The sequence below is a fragment of the Mustela putorius genome, unplaced genomic scaffold (assembly GCF_011764305.1).
Source record: "Mustela putorius furo isolate JIRA1106 unplaced genomic scaffold, ASM1176430v1.1 tig00003898_pilon_pilon_pilon, whole genome shotgun sequence".
Classification (NCBI taxonomy): Eukaryota; Metazoa; Chordata; class Mammalia; order Carnivora; family Mustelidae; genus Mustela; species Mustela putorius.
In genome coordinates, this window is record NW_025422047.1 from 31,485,745 (window position 1) to 31,506,655 (window position 20,911).

The 20,911-nt window shown below is 35.9% G+C and overlaps 1 protein-coding gene across 3 annotated transcripts in view; it reads left to right on the plus strand.

Annotated features, from left to right (window-relative positions):
* SRP54 (signal recognition particle 54) overlaps positions 1–20,911 on the plus strand; it is a 42,468-nt gene that overhangs the window by 11,779 nt on the left and 9,778 nt on the right. For all 3 annotated transcript variants that reach the window (XM_045067821.1, XM_004773349.2, XM_004773350.3), the window contains 11 exons: positions 2,217–2,308; positions 3,255–3,339; positions 7,213–7,317; positions 8,885–8,951; positions 9,033–9,090; positions 13,261–13,411; positions 15,215–15,363; positions 15,707–15,807; positions 16,308–16,394; positions 19,676–19,749; positions 19,963–20,071. In XM_045067821.1, the coding sequence (XP_044923756.1) occupies positions 2,217–2,308; positions 3,255–3,339; positions 7,213–7,317; positions 8,885–8,951; positions 9,033–9,090; positions 13,261–13,411; positions 15,215–15,363; positions 15,707–15,807; positions 16,308–16,394; positions 19,676–19,749; positions 19,963–20,071 (1,078 nt within the window). The remainder of the gene's footprint in view (positions 1–2,216; positions 2,309–3,254; positions 3,340–7,212; positions 7,318–8,884; positions 8,952–9,032; positions 9,091–13,260; positions 13,412–15,214; positions 15,364–15,706; positions 15,808–16,307; positions 16,395–19,675; positions 19,750–19,962; positions 20,072–20,911) is intronic.

Sequence of the window (20,911 nt, forward strand, 5' to 3'; positions counted from 1 at the left end):
ATAATTATTATTAAATGATAAATCATAATTTAAACCATTGTGCGTGCAGTCTTTGGCATTCAGAATAAATAAAACAGCAGCCTTCCAAACAGTTTTCCCTGTTGTGTAACCCTTATGCTGTTTATGTTTATAGTAGAGAAAAAAGAAACCAGGGAGAAGAGCTTGGTGGGAAGTATAGTAACAGCTGTTGCTTGTATTGGCAACTTCTCTGCTCTTAGTACTGTGCTGCTAGGGAATTAACAAGAATCTCTCTAATGAAAGATCTCTCTAATGAAAGATCAGTTCCATTTTTATCAGACTCCATTAATAAGAGATGGATCTGATGAGCCTCTGTAGGATGAAGTGAGTTAAAGGTGGGAATTATTCAAGAAATATTCCAGGGCCCATTTTATTTTTTAAGATTTTATTTTTGAGGCACCTGGGTGGCTCAGTTGGTTAAGTGTCTGCCTTCAACTCAGGTCATGATCCCAGGGTCCTGGGATTGAGCCCCATGTCATCGGGCTCCCTGCTCAGCCAAGAGTCTGCTTCTCCCTCTCCTTCTGTCCCTCTCCCTGCCTGTGGTTTCTCTCTCTTTCTCTCAAATTAATAAAATCTTTTAAAAAAAAATCTATGCAGCCATCAAGAGAAACGAAATCTTGCCATTTGCAATGACATGGATGGAACTAGAGGGTATTATGCTAAGTGAAGTAAGTCAATCAGAGAAAGACAATTATCATGTGATCTCTCTGATATGAGGGGTTTGAGAGGTAGGGTGGGGAGTCTTGGGGGGTAGGGAGGGGAAAAAATGAAACAATATGGGATGGGGAGGGAGACAAACCATAAGAGACTCTTAATCTCACAAAACAAACTGAGGGTTTCTGGGGGGTTGGTGGGGAGGGATAGGGTGGCTGGGTTATGGATATTGGGGAGGGTATGTGCTATGGTGAATGCTGTGAAATGAGTAAGCCTGATGATTCACAGGCCTGTACCCCTGGGGCAAATAATACATTACATGTTAATAAAAAAAATTTTTTTTAATCAAAAAATCAAAAGATTTTAGTTTTGAGTTAATCTGTACATCCATTGTGGGGCTCGAACTCATAACCCCGAGAGCAGGAGTCACATGCTGTTAACTGACTGAGGTAGCCGACAGTGCCCTAGGGCCTGCATTTTTGCAGACTTTTTGCTGGCGCCAGGGCTATAGCAGTGACAAAAGACTAAAATCCCTGCCCTCATGGAGCACACAGGTTACTGTGTAAACCCTTATTTACCTGAGCAACAAAAACTTCATCTTTTTTTTAAGACTTTATAGTTAAGACCTTTTAACCACAGCACCTTGTAACTCAGCAAATATGTGATGATAGTGAGTTATTAATGGAGGATAGTTTCCTTTTCAACTTTGTTCCTCTGCTGTGAGTGGACATAGTAAGACTGCTAGGTCAGACTGGGTCAGTTTCTTCTGTTGCATTTTCCTCCTACTAGTCCAATTAAGCAGATATTGTGAATATAAAGTGCTATGTATCAGCAGCAGAAGGCATTCAATGGCAACATGGATTGCATAATAACTTTCTTAGGCTTGCATATTGTCTTTACTATTGTTACTTTAATATAGGAATAAAATTTTAACAATACTTGGTTGAATAAAGCTAAATGGAATATCTTTTTAAAAAAATTAACATATAATACATTATGTGTTTCATACATTATGTGATTCATCAGTCTTACACAACACCCAGAGCTCAACCACAATGCATACCCTCCCCAATGTCCATCACCCAGTCTTCCCATCCCTTCCCACCTGGCAACCCTCAGTTTTGTTTCCTATCATTAAGAGTGTCTTATGGTTTGTCTCCCTCTCTGGTTTCATCTTGTTTCATTTTTCTTTCTTCCCCAGGATCCTCTGCCTTGTCTCTTAAATTGCGTGTTATCAGTGAGATCATGTGATAATTGTCTTTCTCTGATTAACTTATTTCACTTAGCGTAATACCCTCTAGTTCCATCCACATCATTGCAAATGGCAAGATTTCAATTAAATGGAATATCTTATTTTGGCAAAATGATTAGACATTTGCTAAGATTACCTCTCTGAGGCTAATTGAGAACATTTTTTTCTCTAACAGTGTAGTATTGTTTTTATTAAGCTATGGTAGTATATGATGACCACTCAGTCGTTGTTTTTATGTGCTTGAAATGACATACTAGGAGTGCTAAATTTTTATGTATTTATATATTTGCAGGTATTAAATGCTATGCTAAAAGAAGTATGTACAGCATTATTGGAAGCCGATGTTAATATTAAACTAGTGAAGCAACTAAGAGAAAATGTAAAGTAAGTTAAATTAATCAGGTAAAAGCCAGGCAAACTAAATTTAGTTTACTGGGATGAAGAGCTAACTAGAAAAGTCTGCTATATCATGAAACATTTCTGCCGGATGGCATTTGAAAAGAACAGAACTCATATGTTGCAAGACTGCTTTGATAGTGTGTTTCCATGATGATGTTTCAAAGAATAAACTACATGTGGCTTTAATTTAATTATGGATTTTTTCCGTTTTACTACTCCTTTATTTGGATGGATTCAATCTTACACAATATAGTATTTTAATATAAAAGCTTTTTAACAGTTCTTCATAGAAAAGTGGTGCCATTTTATCCTCTTCAGGCTTAAGATGACATTAATCAGCCTCCTTCATTGTTGGAGAATTGTATTCATTCTTGTTCTCTTGGTTTTCCTGCCTGTATTTGAGCGAAGGAGTAATGTGTGTCGTCTCGGTTACTGTGTTCTTTGGGAGAGGCACTGACTGGGGCAGGCCATATAGAATAATACAGGCATCTCAATTAACTGTTGGACTCCTAGCCCTTGTCATGTTCAGGCCATTTCTCCTTTTCGTATTGTTAGACTGGGTAATAAATGTAGAACGACTGGCATTTAAGTATTTAGAACTAGAGAAAAAAATCCCATTCTCTGCTGTGTGTGAAGATGTATAAAATATATATGCTGTAAAAATAAAATTACTTTGCAGTGATATGAGGACAAATTGATATTTTGACTTTCAAAAGAAAGCCTTGAAAAACTAACCATGGTCTTATGTCTAATATTTCATGGTAAATTCTTCCATAGACTTATGAATCTGTAGTAATTTTATACATGTTAATCAGAAGACTATTAATGTGAATGACTGAATACTTTTATATTTTTTTTGGAGCAGAAACTTTTTTCGGAGTGTCTTAACTGGCTTTTCTCTCTCCTCCCCACAAAAACTATCATCATGAAGGTCTGCTATTGATCTTGAAGAGATGGCATCTGGTCTTAACAAAAGAAAAATGATTCAGCATGCTGTATTTAAAGAACTTGTGAAGGTAAAAGTATCAGGATTGTGCTATATGATTCTCCATGGACTGTAGTGGGTAAAAATACATTAGCACCGCCAATAGGAATACTGTTTCAGAATATTTTTAAATGTTTTTATAGAATATTCCTCTATTAAAAATATTATTAATTGAAGGATTATTAACTTTTCTAAAGGGGCCTATTTTTATTATAGAGTTTTCTGAATACAAAGTTCTGAGTATAGATATGAAAGGCCAGCACTGTTCCTGTAAAAATTCCCAAAGCTGGGTTACGAAAGGTAGAACTTCACTACAGATAAATTGATGGAAGGGCCTCTCCTGAGTTTATATCCTTTTTAATATCAGATTCTGCCTATTGAAGATCCTGCTTTTGTACAGAAAGTCACTCTTGACAAGTGTTCTTTTCTGAACAGTTTATTGTGTCCAGAATTACCTTTGAAAAGATCAGATATCCCAACTCTTGTGTACATTATGCGCAATTAGGGAAATTTTATTTTGCAAGTAGTAAATATAGCCTCTGGCCTGGTATCACCTTAGAACTGATATTGCTGCTGTGGTCATGAAAATTATGGTGAAAATCTTAGAGCATTAAAAAAATATGTATGGGTTCAGTGGTAGGGGGAAAAAAAGGAAGGAACTGAAAAAAAATTTTTTTAGAGGAACAGATGTCTGCTAGTGGTCTTCCAGTATTTTTCCATTTATTTTTTCATTTTCCAATAGTTTCATTTACTCCTTTGGTTTCAGCAGAGCTGATTGATTGATACTCAGAAAAAGTCTAGTATCTCAGATGGTTGTATCATTTCATGTAGTCTTATAGACTATTTAAAGAAAAAAAGAAAATCAGAACTTAAAGAGGTCAGAGACTTTATCCAGTCATACTTATCAGTTTGCAGTTGAGAAAAATTAGACACTTAGTAAGTGGCCGACACAGGTCTGATCGCCAAACTCCTTGTAGGACTCCTTATTTTATTTCCAGTTTGCTTTTCATCTAGCCTTGAGGTCAGTGCGGGGTTAGTGAAAATTTCTATTTTTAGGGTTTGGCATCTGTAGGCAATTCTGGTGCATTAACTGCTTTGTTAAGCATTTTTTGAGTACCTTCTTTATTCTTGGCAATATGTCAGATGTTGCTGATAGAGATAAATTAGACTGGTCCTTATACTCAGAAGCATATGGTCTAGAGCAGTGATGTGCAAAACAAGATCAAAACTTTTCATAATAATACTAAGACATTATTTGCCTTTTGTATTGTTTGATATTTGTGCCAGTAGTTCAAAATCAATGGTGGATAAAATTCCCTAGCATGAATCAAGGTCGGAGTACCAAACTATACTAGTAGTCATTATACTTTTTACTACTACACACTTGTTGTGGGAGGGGTGTGAAGCTGTTTTACTTAAGAATGCTTTTGATATCACAGACCTGTACCCTAAAAAAAAGAATGCCCTTGATGGAGCAGTAGAAGTTATTAGTTGTATTAAATCTTAACCTCTGAGTATATACACCTTTGTACGATTTTGTGGCATGAAATGGGAAGTACTTAGAAAGCTTTTTTGCTGCATACTGAAATTTGATGGTTGTTTTAAGAGACATGTGTGATTATTTGAGTGCAAGCTGAGCTAGCTGCTGCTTTCATAAAACACCGTTTTTATGTGAACAAACAACAGACAGATAATCTGTGGTAATTCAGACTTGAATAGGATTTTCAAGTAAAGTGAGCCTGTCACTTTCAGGCAAATAAATAGCTATATTGTGGCCAGGGAAAAAATTTGAGTTTTCCAGTGAAAACTAGAAACTTGGGGCGCCTGAGTGGCTCAGTGGGTTAAGCCTCTGCCTTTGGCTCAGGTCATGATCTCAGGGTCCTGGGATCGAGCCCTGCATCAGGCTCTCTGCTCAGCAAGGAGCCTGCCTCCCCTCCCCACCACCACCTGCCTCTCTGCCTACTTGTGATCTCTCTCGGTCAAATAAATAAATAAAATCTTAAAAAAAGAAAAAAGAAAACTAGAAACTTGTATCTCCACCATGAGTTTGACAGGACCCCAGTACATTTCTGATGCGATCAGAAATGATATAATAAATTTTCTTGTTGTGTAATGAAATTTGTCAGTGACTAATATATGATGTTATAAAATCATGCACCAGCATAAGTTGCATTCAAAGTGCAAGATAGAATAACAGATTTTAATGGAATGGAGTGTGGAGTTTATATGGTTTCAGATTCTACATTGCAACTAACTTTAAAAAACTACTCTAATTATAAAGGAATCCTGAGACTGAAAAGTACTGCTGTTTTAGGGTGCAGGAGGAATAGAAGTTAGATTTATAAAATAATTAGTCACTAAAACACATAAGTTCCAAATATAGATTCATAGAGAGCTGAGTGCTTCTGCTGTGCGATACGGAGACCGGAGGTGAATGTAGGGTAGTGTGAGTATCTGAAAGGATCTAGAGGGAAGGAGAGTGAATTTATGTTTAAGATCGATTGTGCCTATTTGAACAGAAGGTCAGAGGGAGAAGCAGACTTGGACTGGGAAATGCGGGACTATCCCGGGACTCCTCATGCCTCGGAGCCACCCAGGTGTCCCGATTGTGCCTATTTCAGAAGTTTACTTAAAGCTAGGCCTGTGCCTGGGAAAGAGATAACAAAATGTGTTCTCTTTTCCTGCCTTTGCTACCACATGGCTTTCCTTGAAATTCAGGTATAATACAGACCGTGTGACCTTATGGTATCGTCTCACATGGGTCTTGCAAACTTTTTCTTAAGGACTAGATGGTTTAGGCTTTGTGGGCCATATGATTTCTGTTGCAGCTATCCCACTCTGCTGCTGTAGCACAAAAGCAGTAAATGAATGGGCCTGGCGATGTTCCATAAAAACTTTACTCATACATTGTTTGCCAGTCTCTGATCTAGGGCATTAACTGCAATTATGGCTTTATTATCATGTGGAGATACATGCTTCCAGCTCTCAACAACTGACTTGCAAAGGAACTGTTTTTTTAAATGAACTCATGTGTATCATTTGGGGACTGTCCATATGTGAACCTTAATTTCCCACTGACTCATGAAATTGGTGATTATTTTTTACTGGCTCTCTAAATATAACAACTTCATAGAACAGTAGGTCTTCGGCATTGGAAAATTTGACATCTGACTGACCTGGAAAATCTTTCACATGAAATTTTCACATGTAATTTTGCTCATACATAAACATTTATTAAACTGAACATGAGGATAGGTGTCCCACTATGGCAGCTACTAGCCCCGTGTAGTTACTGAGCACTTGTAATGTAGTTAGTCCACATTGAGATGTGCTATAAGTATGAAAAAGATGTCAAATTTGAAGACCTCGTATGGGGAAAAGGAATATATAATATATCTCATTAATTTTTAAATGTAGATTATGTGTTGAAATGATAGCATTTTATTATATTGGATTAAATAAAGTATTAAAGTTATTATCACTTATTTTCATTTTCTTTAATGTCATTACTAGCAATTTAAAAGTTCATATGCAGCCTGCACATATATTTTTATATTTCTGTACTGCTGATGCAGATTGCTCCTTTGGCTCAAACTTGGTCTCACTGTTCACATTCTAGCTTATTCTAAAAAAAAAAAGTCTTGTCTTGAGATCCTTTCTCTGAATTGGTTTGGGAGTATAGGTTTGCTTATGACTTTGCAGTGAATTATTTTATATTCTTAAATTTCACTATGCGTGTACAAAGGGAAATAGTAAGTTTGTATTAGAATGGTAGGATTATTGTTGCCTCTTATACTAAAATGTCTTTAAATTATTTTTACAATTTAGAATTTGTGGAGAGAGGGGTTTTGAACATAAGCATATGTTAACCTGATTTTATTTTTATTTTATTTTTGATACCTAGCTTGTAGACCCTGGAGTTAAAGCATGGACACCCACTAAAGGAAAACAGAATGTGATCATGTTTGTTGGATTGCAAGGGAGTGGTAAAACAACAACGTGTTCAAAGGTAAATTATACTTAGTCTTAAAAAAGAGTCATGGAGAAGAGATGTTTGTATAAATCAAGTTTTATGTTAAAACCAGGCTAATATTGTTTCTTTACAATTTTCTGTTACTCAGTATATTATTACATTTTTGTAACAGCTTTTTTTACAATAAGAAGGAATCCCAGAATCTTGCTTGTGGTTGTTTTTTTAAGAATGGAAGACTTTTTTATAACTATGCTGTTTCTTTTACCAAAGAGACTGGCCTACCCTTTAAGGAAGTGAGGATATAATTTTTGGAGATTTTGCCCTATTTCCCATGGTTCAATGCTCCCTTTCTACAGTGTCCCACCCAGCATAATCTAGATCTTCATTTTACATATCCTTCTACTAATTTTTAATTCATTATACCACCTCTTTCTCCAGAATTGGGTGCCTCAGGTTTGTTACCAGATTTTGTTTCACAAGCCTCAGTTATGTTATAGTCTAGAAAAAAGAGAAAGGGATTATTTCTTAGAGGGTTATGTTATTGTTTTTATTAATTAACATTAATAGTAACTATTAATACTATTAATTAACTGTTAATACTATTAATTAACATTAATAGTAACATGAATAGTAACATTTTTCACTATGGTCGTGTATTGCTTGATCATTTTATATCCTTTGAATGTTACTGGATGGCAGTTAGAATTTAAACTTGTTAGCAAATTTGCTGTATTCAATAATGTAATAATAGGGGCGCCTGGGTGGCTCAGTTGGTTGAGTGTCCAACTCTGGATTTCTGCTCAGGTCATGATCTCAGGGTCATGAGATTGAGCCTCGTGTCAGGTTCTGCCTGTGTGTGACACACACAGACACACAAAGGAATATTATTCAGCCATAAAAAGAATGAAATCTTGCCCTTTGCTATGACATGGATGGAATATTATGCTAAGTGAAATAAGTCAGAGAAAGACAAATACCATATGATTTCACTCATATGTAGAATTTATTATTTTTTTTAAAGGATTTTTTTTTTTTTTGACAGGGAGACACAGTGAGAGAAGGAACACAAGCAGGGGGCATGGGAGAGGGAGAAGCAGACTTCCCACCAAGCAGGGAGCAATATGGGGCTAGATCCCAGGACCCTGGAATCCTGACCTGAGCTGAAGGCAGATGCTTAAATGACAGAGCCACCGAGGCGTTTTTTATATGTGGAATTTAAAAAACGAAACAAAGGGAGTAGAAAAGAGAGAGACACAAACCAAGAAACAGACCCTTAATTATTGAGAGCAAACTGCTGGTTACCAGAGGGGAGGTGGGTGGGGGATGGGGGACAGGTGATGGGGGTTAAGGAGTACACTTGCTGTGATGAGCACCAGGTGCTGTATGGACATGTGGAATCACTATTTTGTACCCCTGAAACCAGTATTACACTGTATGTTAAATGACTGGAATTTCAAACAAAAACTTAATGTAATAATATTACTTTCAGGAGAATATGAGGAGTTTTACTTTAATCTTTAAATAACAAGGGTAAACAGAAAGAATTGTGTGTATAGTAATTAGTTGTTATTGATACTCTATTTTTTAAATGTTCTTTTCCCAGTTAGCATATTATTACCAGAGGAAAGGTTGGAAGACGTGTTTGATATGTGCAGACACATTCAGAGCAGGTAATGTGTTGAAATTTGAAAACTGTTCTCTGAAATTTTTATTTTCAAGTTTTAGGACTCATTACCTCTTTTATCTTATAGGTGCTTTTGACCAACTAAAACAGAATGCTACCAAAGCAAGAATTCCATTCTACGGAAGGTGGGTTCTGGTTTTTATTTTGGTACTCCCTCATGTGTTTCATCTTGTCTGAGCTTTTATTTTATGCTACCTGGTCACATTTTCATATTTACTTAGAAGTTTGAATCTTCGGGGCACGTGGGTGGCTCAGTGGGTTAAGCTTCTGTCTTCAGCTCAGGTCATGGTCTCAGGGTCCTGGGATCAATCCCCGCATTGGGCTCTCTGCTCAGTGGGGAGCCCGCTTCCCACTCTCTCTCTCTGTCTGCCTCTCTGCCTACTTGTGATCTCTCTGTCAAATAAAAATCTTAAAAAAAAAAGTTTTGATCTTCTTAGAACAAAGTGGGGATATAATTAATAAATTGTTATCTTTTGGGGGCGCCTGGGTGGCTCAGTGGGTTAAGCCGCTGCCTTCGGCTCAGGTCATGATCTCAGGGTCCTGGGATCGAGTCCCGCATGGGGCTCTCTGCTCAGCAGGGAGCCTGCTTCCTCCTCTCTCTCTCTCTCTCTCTGCCTGCCTCTCTGACTACTTGTGATTTCTCTCTGTCAAATAAATAAATAAAATCTTTAAAAAAATAAAAAATAAAATAAATAAATAAATTGATATCTTTTATTATAACATGACTGTTCTGATCCAGCCTGATAGATCAAAGTGGACATTGTTTAGTTTACAGTCTGCCTATACTTACCATCCTGCCTTGTATGCTTTCTCACCTGCTTCCCTATTCCTGCTGTTTCTTTTGAGACCTATCTGAAGCATTCCTGGATTAAACACACTGGGGAATTCTGTCTTTTCTTTAGTACATAATTTTAAAAAGCTTGTGTTTGATCATCCTAAAATAGCTTAGAATTTATAATTATCTCAGAGAGAGAGTCTCATCATTGCAGTCTTTCATTTGACAGAGTAGTTCAGTTACGAGTTTATCATGTTAGAATGATTAAAGAAAAGAATTAAGTCTAGATTGAATTTAGGACTTTTGCAGGGGGTAGCATTTTTCTTAACATTATTTATATAATTGGTTTCTTAGAAAGTTAAAACAAGCTAAAATTGGAGGTAATTTAATGAATGATATTTTGTTAGTCATTGCCCTCTCCTTTTTGGCTAGCCAGAAATGCTAATGAACTTTGGCTTATTCTATATTCTTTATTTAAATTCTTTTTTTCCTCAGGTTTTTTTTTTATGATTTCTAATAGGTAGATTAGAGAATAATGTTAGGAATTTTATTTTTAGGATAAAAACTATTTCTAATAATAGATTTAAAAATCAAGCGATAAGAAAGTATCAAGGGATAATACAGTTATATCCTTAGGGTTCAAAATTTGTAAATAATTTAGCTGATAATTAACTATTGGCCAAAGCCAGAGCATTTTTTAAACAGTATTCTCCATACCATTAATTAAATAATTTCTCCTTTACTCATGTAAATTAAAGAAACATAATACACGTATGGAGTAAAGTATTAGTGATTGTTGTTTCCTTTGGGAGGACTGAAGGGCGTGGGACTGAGGAAGAATTTGAACTGCATCTCTGCTGTTCAGTTTACATATTAAGCATCTATTTTGGGGGGATATATGCAGAACTGTTTGTTATATTATCATTTGTTCTGTATCTTTAAAAATATATTGCTTAAAATTTTTGAAGAAGTGAAAGCACTAACAGTTTCACTTCCCAGTTTTTAGCACGTCCACTTGTGCTGTCTGTCTTTCTTTCTTTCTTTCTTTCTTTCAAGATTTTATTTATTTATTTGACAGAGATCACAAGTAGGCAGAGAGGCAGGCAGAGAGAGGGGAGGAAACAGGCTCCCTGCTGAGCTGAGAGCCTGATGCGGGTCTTGATCCCAGGACCCTAGGAGCATGACCTGGGCTGAAGGCAGAGACTTTAACTCACTGAGCCACCCAGGTGCCCCCTTGTGCTGTTTTTCAGTGTTAGTGCAAATGAATACACAGATATAGTTAGATAATTTTAAATTGAAATGGCATCTATACTGCTTTTGTACTTTGTTTTGATAATGGTTATATGTAAATATGTCAAAATTCATCAAAATGAACACTTAAGGGCGCCTGGGTGGCTCGGTGGGTTGGGCCGCTGCCTTCGGCTCAGGTCATGGTCTCGGGGTGCTGGGATCGAGTCCCGCGTCGGGCTCTCTGCTCGGCGGGGAGCCTGCTTCCCTTCCTCTCTCTCTGCCTGCCTCTCTGCCTACTTGTGATCTCTCTCTGTCAAATGGATGAATAAAATCTTTAAAAAAAAAAAAAAAAAAAATGAACACTTAAAATGGTGTGTCTTACTGTGTATCAGTAGACTACTATAGAGTTGATTACAAATGGGATCTTATTGACAAGATTGTGATTACTCTTGGGAGGGAGTGTGGTGCTGGTTCTGTTGTTTCTTGATCTGGGTGTGTTTGCTTTGTGAAAATTCACTGAGTTTACAGTTTGTGCAACTTTTCCATTTAAATGTATTATACTTCGTTAGCACATTTATTTAAAAAAATGGGATCTTAATAATTCTGGAATAGACCATATACTGTGTAAGGTAATTTTTTTTATGACATCATTGCAGTTCCATTGTATACTTTTATATGATATGTTTCTTTGTACATTTATAAATTTTAATTGTTTTTAACATTTAAAAATAGCTGGTAATTGTAATCTTTTTTTTTTCAACATTCTCTTGCCCATTCTCACCTGTTTATTTTCCTAGATTAAATTTTAAAATTCCTCATTAAGTTCAAAAATCTCCCTAAAGTTTGATGGGAACTACATTGAAACCAATTAACTTAGTGGAGAACTGACACATTTACTATATTTGTTTTGTTGAGTTTGAGAATTTTCTATGTCATTCTTGCTTTAAAAATTTATGTCCTTAAATATAGTAATTTTCTTCATTTAAAACTCACATATTTTCTTATTAAATGTCTTCCTATGTGATTTTTTATTGTTAATGTAGGGGGGAAAACTTTTTTTTAACATATGTCTTTTCATTTGACAGTATTGATCTGTGTAAAAAGTTGCTCCTTCTGAAAATGGTACAGATTAAAATGGGATCTCGTTTCTTGATTTTCAAGTAGAAAAGATATTTGAGGATTGTGAAAATGTGGTTATATCACGATTGTGGTTATATTAGGAATGAAATTAAACTTTTATGGAAAACACTTTCCTTTTAGAAACCAAAAGCTTACCCATTAAATGTAATAACATTCATATTGTAGGAGTCCCAGAAGAAGAGAGAGAAACGGGGGCAGATTATTGGTTGTAGGAAATAATAGCTAAAAACTTTCCTAACCTGCGGAAGGAAACAGACATCCAAATCCTGGAAGCCTACAGAACTCCCATCAAATTTAACAAAAAAGAAGTCAAATGCCTCAATTATCAGATCATTTGATTCAAATTCAAGGTGTAAGAGTATGTCATAACAATTTCAAAGAAACAGCATTATGATCTCTTTATATATTGGCTATATTTTTAATACTAAGAAATTGGAAACATTTCAAATGACCAACAGTAGGGCATTTATTTAATAAATGATAGTATAACCATATGATAGAATGTTATACAGCCTAAAAGTCATGTTTTATAAGAATATTTAAGGTTTTGGGTTTTTTTAAAGTATTTATTTATTTATTTATTTGACAGAGAGAGAGAGAGAGACTGCAAGAAAGGTAACACAAGTAGGGGAAGTGGGAGAGGGAGAAGCAGGTTACCTGCCAAGCAGGGAGCCCAATGTGGGGCTCCATCCCAGGTCCCTGGGATCATGACCTGAGCCGAAGGCAGACGCTTAATGACTGAACCACCCAGGCACTCCAGAATATTTAATGGTTTTATAAAATGCTTACAAAAGGGTGTTAAATGGGAAAGCATATGTAAAGTAATCACTTATTAAAGGAAATATAAAAGGTATTAGAGGGAAGCACGATTCATTCAAGAAAAGACATGCAGCAGAATCACATAGAATTTTGTAATTGGAAAACGATACTGCTCTATGCTCCTCTAGGAATGGTTTGCTATCTTTATTTTTATTTATTATTGTTTTGTTTGCTGTTTTTAATATTTATTAGATTTTATACTTCTAAATTGAAATTGTGATCATTATGACTTTTTCTGAATAAAGGTATATATACCAGCAATTGCCAAATTATTAATATTTGAAAGTTTTGTTCTGCAGTTGTCATTAAATCACTTTTCCTTGTTAAATAGCTATACAGAAATGGATCCTGTTATCATTGCCTCTGAAGGAGTGGAGAAATTCAAAAATGAAAATTTTGAAATTATTATTGTTGATACAAGTGGCCGCCATAAACAGGAAGACTCTTTGTTTGAAGAAATGCTTCAAGTTGCTAATGCTATAGTAAGTAACTTTGAATTTAACCCACTGAGCCACCCAGGTGCCCGTAACTTTGAATTTAACAACATTGTAAGGATTTGGTTAATTTAATTATAACCCCTGATTGAGTTTAAGATCCATATAAATTATTTTTTGTCTGTATGGTAGATTCCAAGTAATTTATTTCTATGTTTGGTATGTGTATCTGTATGGTAAGGACTTAATCTTCTCTACACTAGATAGAAATTTTCCTGAGTATGTATCAAAAAAATTGTCCTTTGTCAATCATCTTATTGTATATATAAGAAAAACAAGAAATAAAAATTGAGAATTACCTTTAATATTTGTTGAAATTTTTTTTAAAGAATGCTTTATTCAGCTTTATCGCCTCTGTTACTAGACAGTCTCTCTCTCTCTCTCTCTGTTTTTTTTTGTTTTTTTTTAAATTTTATTTATTTGAGAGAGAGAGGAAGAGAGAGAGAGAGAAGGAGCAGGGGGAGAGGTAGAAGAAAAGGGAGAAGCAGACTCCTGTCTAAGGGAGCCTGACATGGGGTTCAATCCCAGGACTCCAGGATCATGACCTGAGCTGAAGGTACTAAGCCACCCAGGCACCCCATCTACTGATTTTTTTTTTTAATTTTTAAAAATTTATTCATTTATTTATTTAAAAAGATTTTATTTCTTTATCTGACACAAATAGGCAGAGAGGCAGGCAGAGAGAGAGGAAGGGAAGCAGGCTCCCTGTCTAGCAGAGAGCCTGATGTGGGGCTCAATTCCAGGACCCTGGGATCATGACCTGAGTCAAAGGCAGAGGCTCTAACCCACTGAGCCACCCAGACGCCCTGGATTTTATTTATTTATTTGAGAGAGAGAGTAAGAGAGAGGGACAGCATAATCGGGGGCAGAGGCCGAAGGAGAGGGAGAAACAGACTCCCGCTGAGCAGGGAGCCCAACGCAAGGACCTATCCCAGGACCCTGGGACCACGACCTGAGCTGAAGGCAGACGCTTAACTGACTGAGCCACCCAGGCACCCCTTTATTGACTTTTCTTACTGTAAATTATTTAAATTAAATTGGGACATTTACTTCAGATGAATTTTGAAAGATTTTCAAAATGAAGCATTTAAAAATGTTAATGATTGTTTAGTCTCTTTAAAACTGTGGTGGAAAGAACTTAGGAGTACAAAATACATCTGTAGAATGTATTTTGCCCATGAACCCATGTTTTGCTGTTGAGAAGTTGGCAGTAATTCTTTGGCTAATGGTTAATGCCAACAGGTTTCTTTTTAACCGTGCCATTATTTTAACCTAGTTGAGCCGAACTAAGGGAAATAACCTCACGTGTTTCATTCATTTTGGTTTTAGTGCATACTTCTCTACTTTTTTTCCTCTTACTTTTAGTATTCCCTTTGCCTAGAATGTGATTCCTCCAGATCTTTGCATAACTTTTTCCCTCTTTATTCTGGCCGCATCTCAAATGTTATCTCCGGAGAGATCCCTGCTGGCTGCCCTACCTAAAGAAGTCCCCCACACCTCAAAACTGATACTCTCTATCCCATTTTAATTGTTGAACATCGGAAATGTTGACTTGCCCATTTCTTATCTGTCTCTTCTGACTAGAATATAAGTCTCACAAGGACAAGGATTTTTCTTGTTTATCTCTTAGTCTCAGGACCTAAATGGTGCCTAATACATAGTACAGTATTCCTTCAATTAATATTTGTTAATTTAATGAATAATTATTTATAAGAAGTGTTTTTGTGTAGCTTCTAATGATGACATTTACTTAAGGCAGTAAAAATATGTATCTTTCTTTAAATTTTCTAGCAACCTGATAACATTGTTTATGTGATGGATGCCTCCATTGGGCAGGCTTGTGAAGCCCAGGCAAAGGCTTTTAAAGATAAAGTAGATGTAGCCTCAGTCATAGTGACAAAACTTGATGGCCATGCAAAAGGAGGTGGTGCACTTAGTGCGTAAGTGTCATTAATGCTATTGTCCTGTGTCTTGGGCTTATATGGGGGTGTGTGTGTGTGTGTGTGTATTTATGGCTTTCTTATTGATCATTTAAAATATATTTCAATATGTACTCCAACTTAAAAAATTTTTTAAAAATAGGATATATTCCAGTAGTGGACCAAAATATGGTCTGTAAAAGAAGTTTAAATAGAAACAGAATTTTGGAGTCTTTCTGATACTGTTCTGTTTTAACAAGTGAAAAGAAACTTGGAACTGTGTACTTTTGTCTAATTACTTTGATATCTGCTAGAAATTTGTTTGCCTTTTTGAGATTATCTTTTGTTTTCTTTTTCTTTGCAGTGTTGCTGCCACAAAAAGTCCAATTATTTTCATCGGTACAGGGGAACACATAGATGACTTTGAACCTTTCAAAACACAGCCTTTCATCAGCAAGCTTCTTGGTATGTACAGTGGTGGGGATATAGAGAAGTCTCCAAGAAATAGCATGGATCTTTAGGACAGATTAGGATTTTAATCCCACCCTTTCATTGACTAGTTTAGGAAAATCATCACCTTCTACAATTTATTTTCCTTACCTATAAAAAGTAAGGGTGATGGTTTTCTGCTTCTTGTGGTGAGAGTGGTAGAATGAGCTATTAGATGGAAAGTTGTTTGGAAAAGTTTTAGAGCACAATACAAAAATATTTAGTTTTGGTAATTAGCAGGGGGAATGGTAGTAAAACTTTTTGTACCAGGTAATAGAGATCATGGAATTGGAATAAAACCTTGGGCTAGAGTCCCTGCTTTGTCATTTAACCTCTGAAGGTTCAGTTTTCTCGCCTGTAAAGTATAGTAGAAACATCTGCCCTGCTATCTCACAGGAGTATTATCTGTGGGCATGTATTTTTTTTATAATGTAAAGCATATACTGTTGTTAATTTTTTTTTTTTGGGTCTTATAGGTATGGGCGACATTGAAGGACTGATAGATAAAGTCAATGAGTTGAAGTTGGATGACAATGAAGCACTTATAGAGAAGTTGAAACATGGTATATGAGAAGCAAAAGCATTTGCTCTCAGATGTCTTTCCATGATTTCTTTTTGATAAAGCTACTGTTAATTTGTTTGAAATGATAAATCTATTATTACAGTTCGATTCATCAAATGTTTATTATATGCAAATCATTTAAAATCTCAGATATGTGGACAATTGTAGAATTGAGTGTTTTTGTTTTCTTCCTTGTAATCAAATTGCCTTAAGGTTAAAATTAAGTTTTTCGTTGTGTTTCTTGAAGTAGAACAGGTTAAGTGTAAGTTGGAACACTTTTTCTAATCTGTTTACTTATAAATTTAAAAAAAAATTTTGTTTACTTATAAATTATGTGTGCATATATATGTATATATATAATATATAATAAAATGTAAAGAAATTTGAAAGAATGAAATAAAGCACACACATTTTTTCACACCACATTAAAGACCACTTCTGTAGAAATATATGTTGTGATTAAGAGCTCAAGGTCTTAAATCTATCATACCTGAATTTATATCTGATCTATTTTTAGCTATATAACTTTTTCAAATTACTTAACCTTTATTTCTTTATCTGTAAAAAGTAGGTAATACTAAGTCTCTTCATAGAGTTGTGATGATTAAATCAGTTGATACATATAAAATCAGGAGCTTTCAACATATATTATTATGGAGCCATTTCTATCACATACTATCTTGCCTCTCTGCTTTTTCTCACCTTGTCAGTTACCAATGCCTTTATCTCTCTCTTAAATGTTGGTGTTCTTCAGGGATCAATGCTAGGCCATCTTCTTTTCTCTGGAGCTTCAGACCGTTATCTGTATGTTTACTAGACCATCCTTGGATGTTCCATCTATACTTCAAATTCAGCATATCTGTATCTACCCATCATACTGTCTTACTGGATTGTTATCTTAAATGAATGCTAATGTCTTGTTGCCAGAGGCAGAAACGGGTGTTGTTGTGAACTCCTTCTTATTTCTTCTTCACTCTGCGTTTCCTTTCCCATCAGTCAACTGGCCTAGTAAGTCCATCTCCTAAATATCTTCGTTCCATTCCGTTCCCTAGGGCTCCTTCAATTATGCAAGTTTATCTCTTGCCTAGATTGTTTATTCTAACAATCTTCCTGTTTCTTGGATTCTTCCCCTTGTATCTATTTTTTTTAATACTGTAGCTAAATGATCTTTGAAAAAATGCAAGTCTGATCCCATTACTGCCTTTCTTAAAAATCTTTCGGTGGCTTCCCATTGCCTTTAGGATGTTTTTTAAATGACACTACCATTGGGGTGCCTAGCTGGCTCAGTTGGAGGAGCATGCACTCTTGATCTAAGAGTTGTGAATTTGAGCCCTATGTTGGGTGTAGAGATTAAAGTCTTAAAAAAAAAAAGAAAAGACTCTACCATCTGGTCACATCTTCTGTAACTTTTTTTTTTTTTGAAGATTTCATTATTTGACAGAAAGTGAGAGAGCAGAAGTAGGCAGAGCGGCAGGCAGAGGGAGAGGGAGAAGCAGGCTCTCCGCTAAGCAGGGAGCCCAATGTGGGGTTCGATTCCAGGATCCTGGGATTATGACCTGAGCTGAAGGCAGCCGCTTAACTCACGCCACCCATGCACTCCCTTCCATATCATTTTTGATGCTGTTCTTAACATTTCATGTGCCGGCAGGCTGAATTTCACTCAGCTTCTCAAATGTACACTGCTATCTGTCACCTCTGTGCCTTTGCCTGTTAGACAGGTGTCCTCTCATCTTCCTACTTCCACCCTCCTCTCCCCAGCTATTCTAGGTAACTCCTACTCATACTTCAGTCTCTCCTTCTTTAGGGATACTTTTACCTGATCCCTGGACTGAGTTACAACTCTCTGCTTTATGTTTCCATTGCACCCTATAATTTTTGTATTGTTCATCACAATTACTAGATATCTGACTTCCCTGCTTGAAGATATAGGTCAGTTTCATAGCTGTATTCCTCACCTTTCAAGTTTATAGTACCTATTTCTGGCACTTTGTAGATCTTTAATAAATATTTGTTGTACAAATATTTCTATCCCTCATTGCCAGGTTCTTTTCCCCACCTTCCTCTCTACTGGACAGCCCTACCAGTGCTTCCACCACCACACTAAACTATATCCCTAGTCAGTCTACTTTTTGACTCTTAGGTCTCTCCCTGTATCTGCATTTTGCTTCTGCTCTTAGCATTCTACTATTTCTGAGGTCACCAAGGGCAAAAGTAGTAATCTTTCTTTTTTACCTTGGTTCCCAATATTTAAGTGTTATCTTTCTTTTGTTTTCAAATTCTTCACTTGGGTTCCATGACAGTGGATTTCATCTGCTGTCATGGCTTCAATGGTCCCTTCTATATAATGGCCAAATGTGTATTTCAGCCTTAACTTTTTCTACTGTTGTTTATTTTTGCATTTCTAGCTGTCTGCTCTAACATTTCCTTTAAAATATTGTACTGCCCCTTAAATTTAACAGAACGGCAAAACCCAAATACCTTTTCTAGTTATATCTTTAGGACATAAACAGAAAATACTCTGGATTGTTGTTGTTGTTGTTGTTAATTTAAGTTCATTTACACATAGTGAAATGCTTGGTTCCTAAGGATGTGATACTATCAATTTTGACAATGCAGAATAACCCATATCCATCAGGAAACAACATTTCCATTAACTACAAAGTTTGCTCATTCTCCTTCCCAGTAAGTACATCATATTGTAAGACTCCTAGAGTTATGTCCTTTCTCTCTCCCCCTCCCCCCCCCCTAGTTTCTTTGAGCATAAATTTTTGACATTCATCCATTTAGTTGCATGTACCTATAGCTTGTTCTTTTGTTGCTGGGTAGTATTTCATCCACAGTCTATCACTTTCCTGTCCAGTGGACAGCCAAGTTATTTAGGAAAAGGCAGATAATCTTCTAAAGTGTCTTGCCATTTTTCATTCTCATTAGCAACATGTGAGAGTTCTTTTTGCTCCACATCTTCTTTAACTTTTGGTGCTGTCAAGCTTTTTAGTCATCCTAGTGGGTAGAGTTGGTTTGCCTCATTTTCAAGGTTTTTGCATATTTGTTTTTGTCCCTGTTCTCTGATAGAATGTGAGTTTCTCTAGGACAGAATCTGTGTTATATTCTACAGTGCATTCACCCGATGATCTTGCCCCTAGTGACTGCTCAGGAATGTTTATCAGTTGGATGTTTTACAAGTGTGCTTCAGGATGAACCCATGACTAAGGAAAAGATTAATCTTATTGAATGGAAATGTACATTATCTAATATATCTGAACCATTTATATTGTATTTCAGGTCAGTTTACGTTGCGAGACATGTATGAACAATTTCAAAATATCATGAAAATGGGCCCCTTCAGTCAGATCTTGGTTAGTTATCCTAAAAGTTTTTTTTTTTCTTTCTTCTGCTTTTCATTAAAATTTTTAAAAATAGATGCATTTGCTTTTATTACTTTTGCTGTTTGGGTAAAAAAATTTTAAAAACTTAGTGTCAAAAATAAAGCCAGTAGTTAAATGTGAACATTCTGAACAATTTAATTTCAAGCTATTGTTGATTTTTATGTTTAAATATATTTATTTCAGGGGATGATCCCTGGTTTTGGAACAGACTTTATGAGCAAAGGAAATGAACAGGAGTCAATGGCAAGGCTAAAGAAATTAATGACGATAATGGATAGTATGAATGATCAAGGTAAGATGGCAGATTATTTGATTTAGAGGACAACGTTCTGAATATTTGCAAGTGGATAGTTTCACTGTGTTCTTGTGGACAAGATGGGGAAAAATTTAGACTGGAAGATTATTGGTAGATGGATTTATGGCTGTTTGAAAGCTCTTATTCAAAGGGTTAGGACTATTGGATTGACTTCATAGAAATGTCTAGTACATTTCCAAACACTCTCCCAAGTGTTCTCCAGAGAACACTCGTTCTTCTTGATGATGATAGAAATAACTTGAGAGTTCCGTAGTCAAATGAGTATGAGGGGATTCTGGGTTAAAAAACTACTAAGTTTATTTATTATAAGTCTCCTCAGAACAGTCATATGGTTACATGAATTGGGAATCTGTAAGAGAGATAGTTTAAGCAATGTTTACAAACTTACTTGGCACTGAAGCTCTCAAGGTTTCAGTCTTTTTTTTTTTTTTTTTAGAGGGAGAGAGAGTGTGTGCGTGCACAAGTTGGGGAGGAGTGAGCAGAAGAGGGAAAGTATACCCTCGATAAAATCCTTTCCTGTATCTCCAGTCTCTTCTTACATTATATATCAGCATATAAACATTCTTCAGTTCAGGTTTTCTGGGCTATCTTCCCTCATGCTTTTTTATTCTTTTTTTTTTCTCTTTTCAGTCAAACTTCTTAAAAGAACAGTTTGTATTTTTCTCAAACTACTGAAATCTAACTTCTTTCCCCACCACCACATGGAAACAGATCATACAAAGATTTCCAGTAACCTGCTGAGTTGCTCCAGTGGATTTTTTTCAGTCTTTTTCTTGACCTTTAAACATTGGCTGTTGTTAATCACCTTTTTTTCTT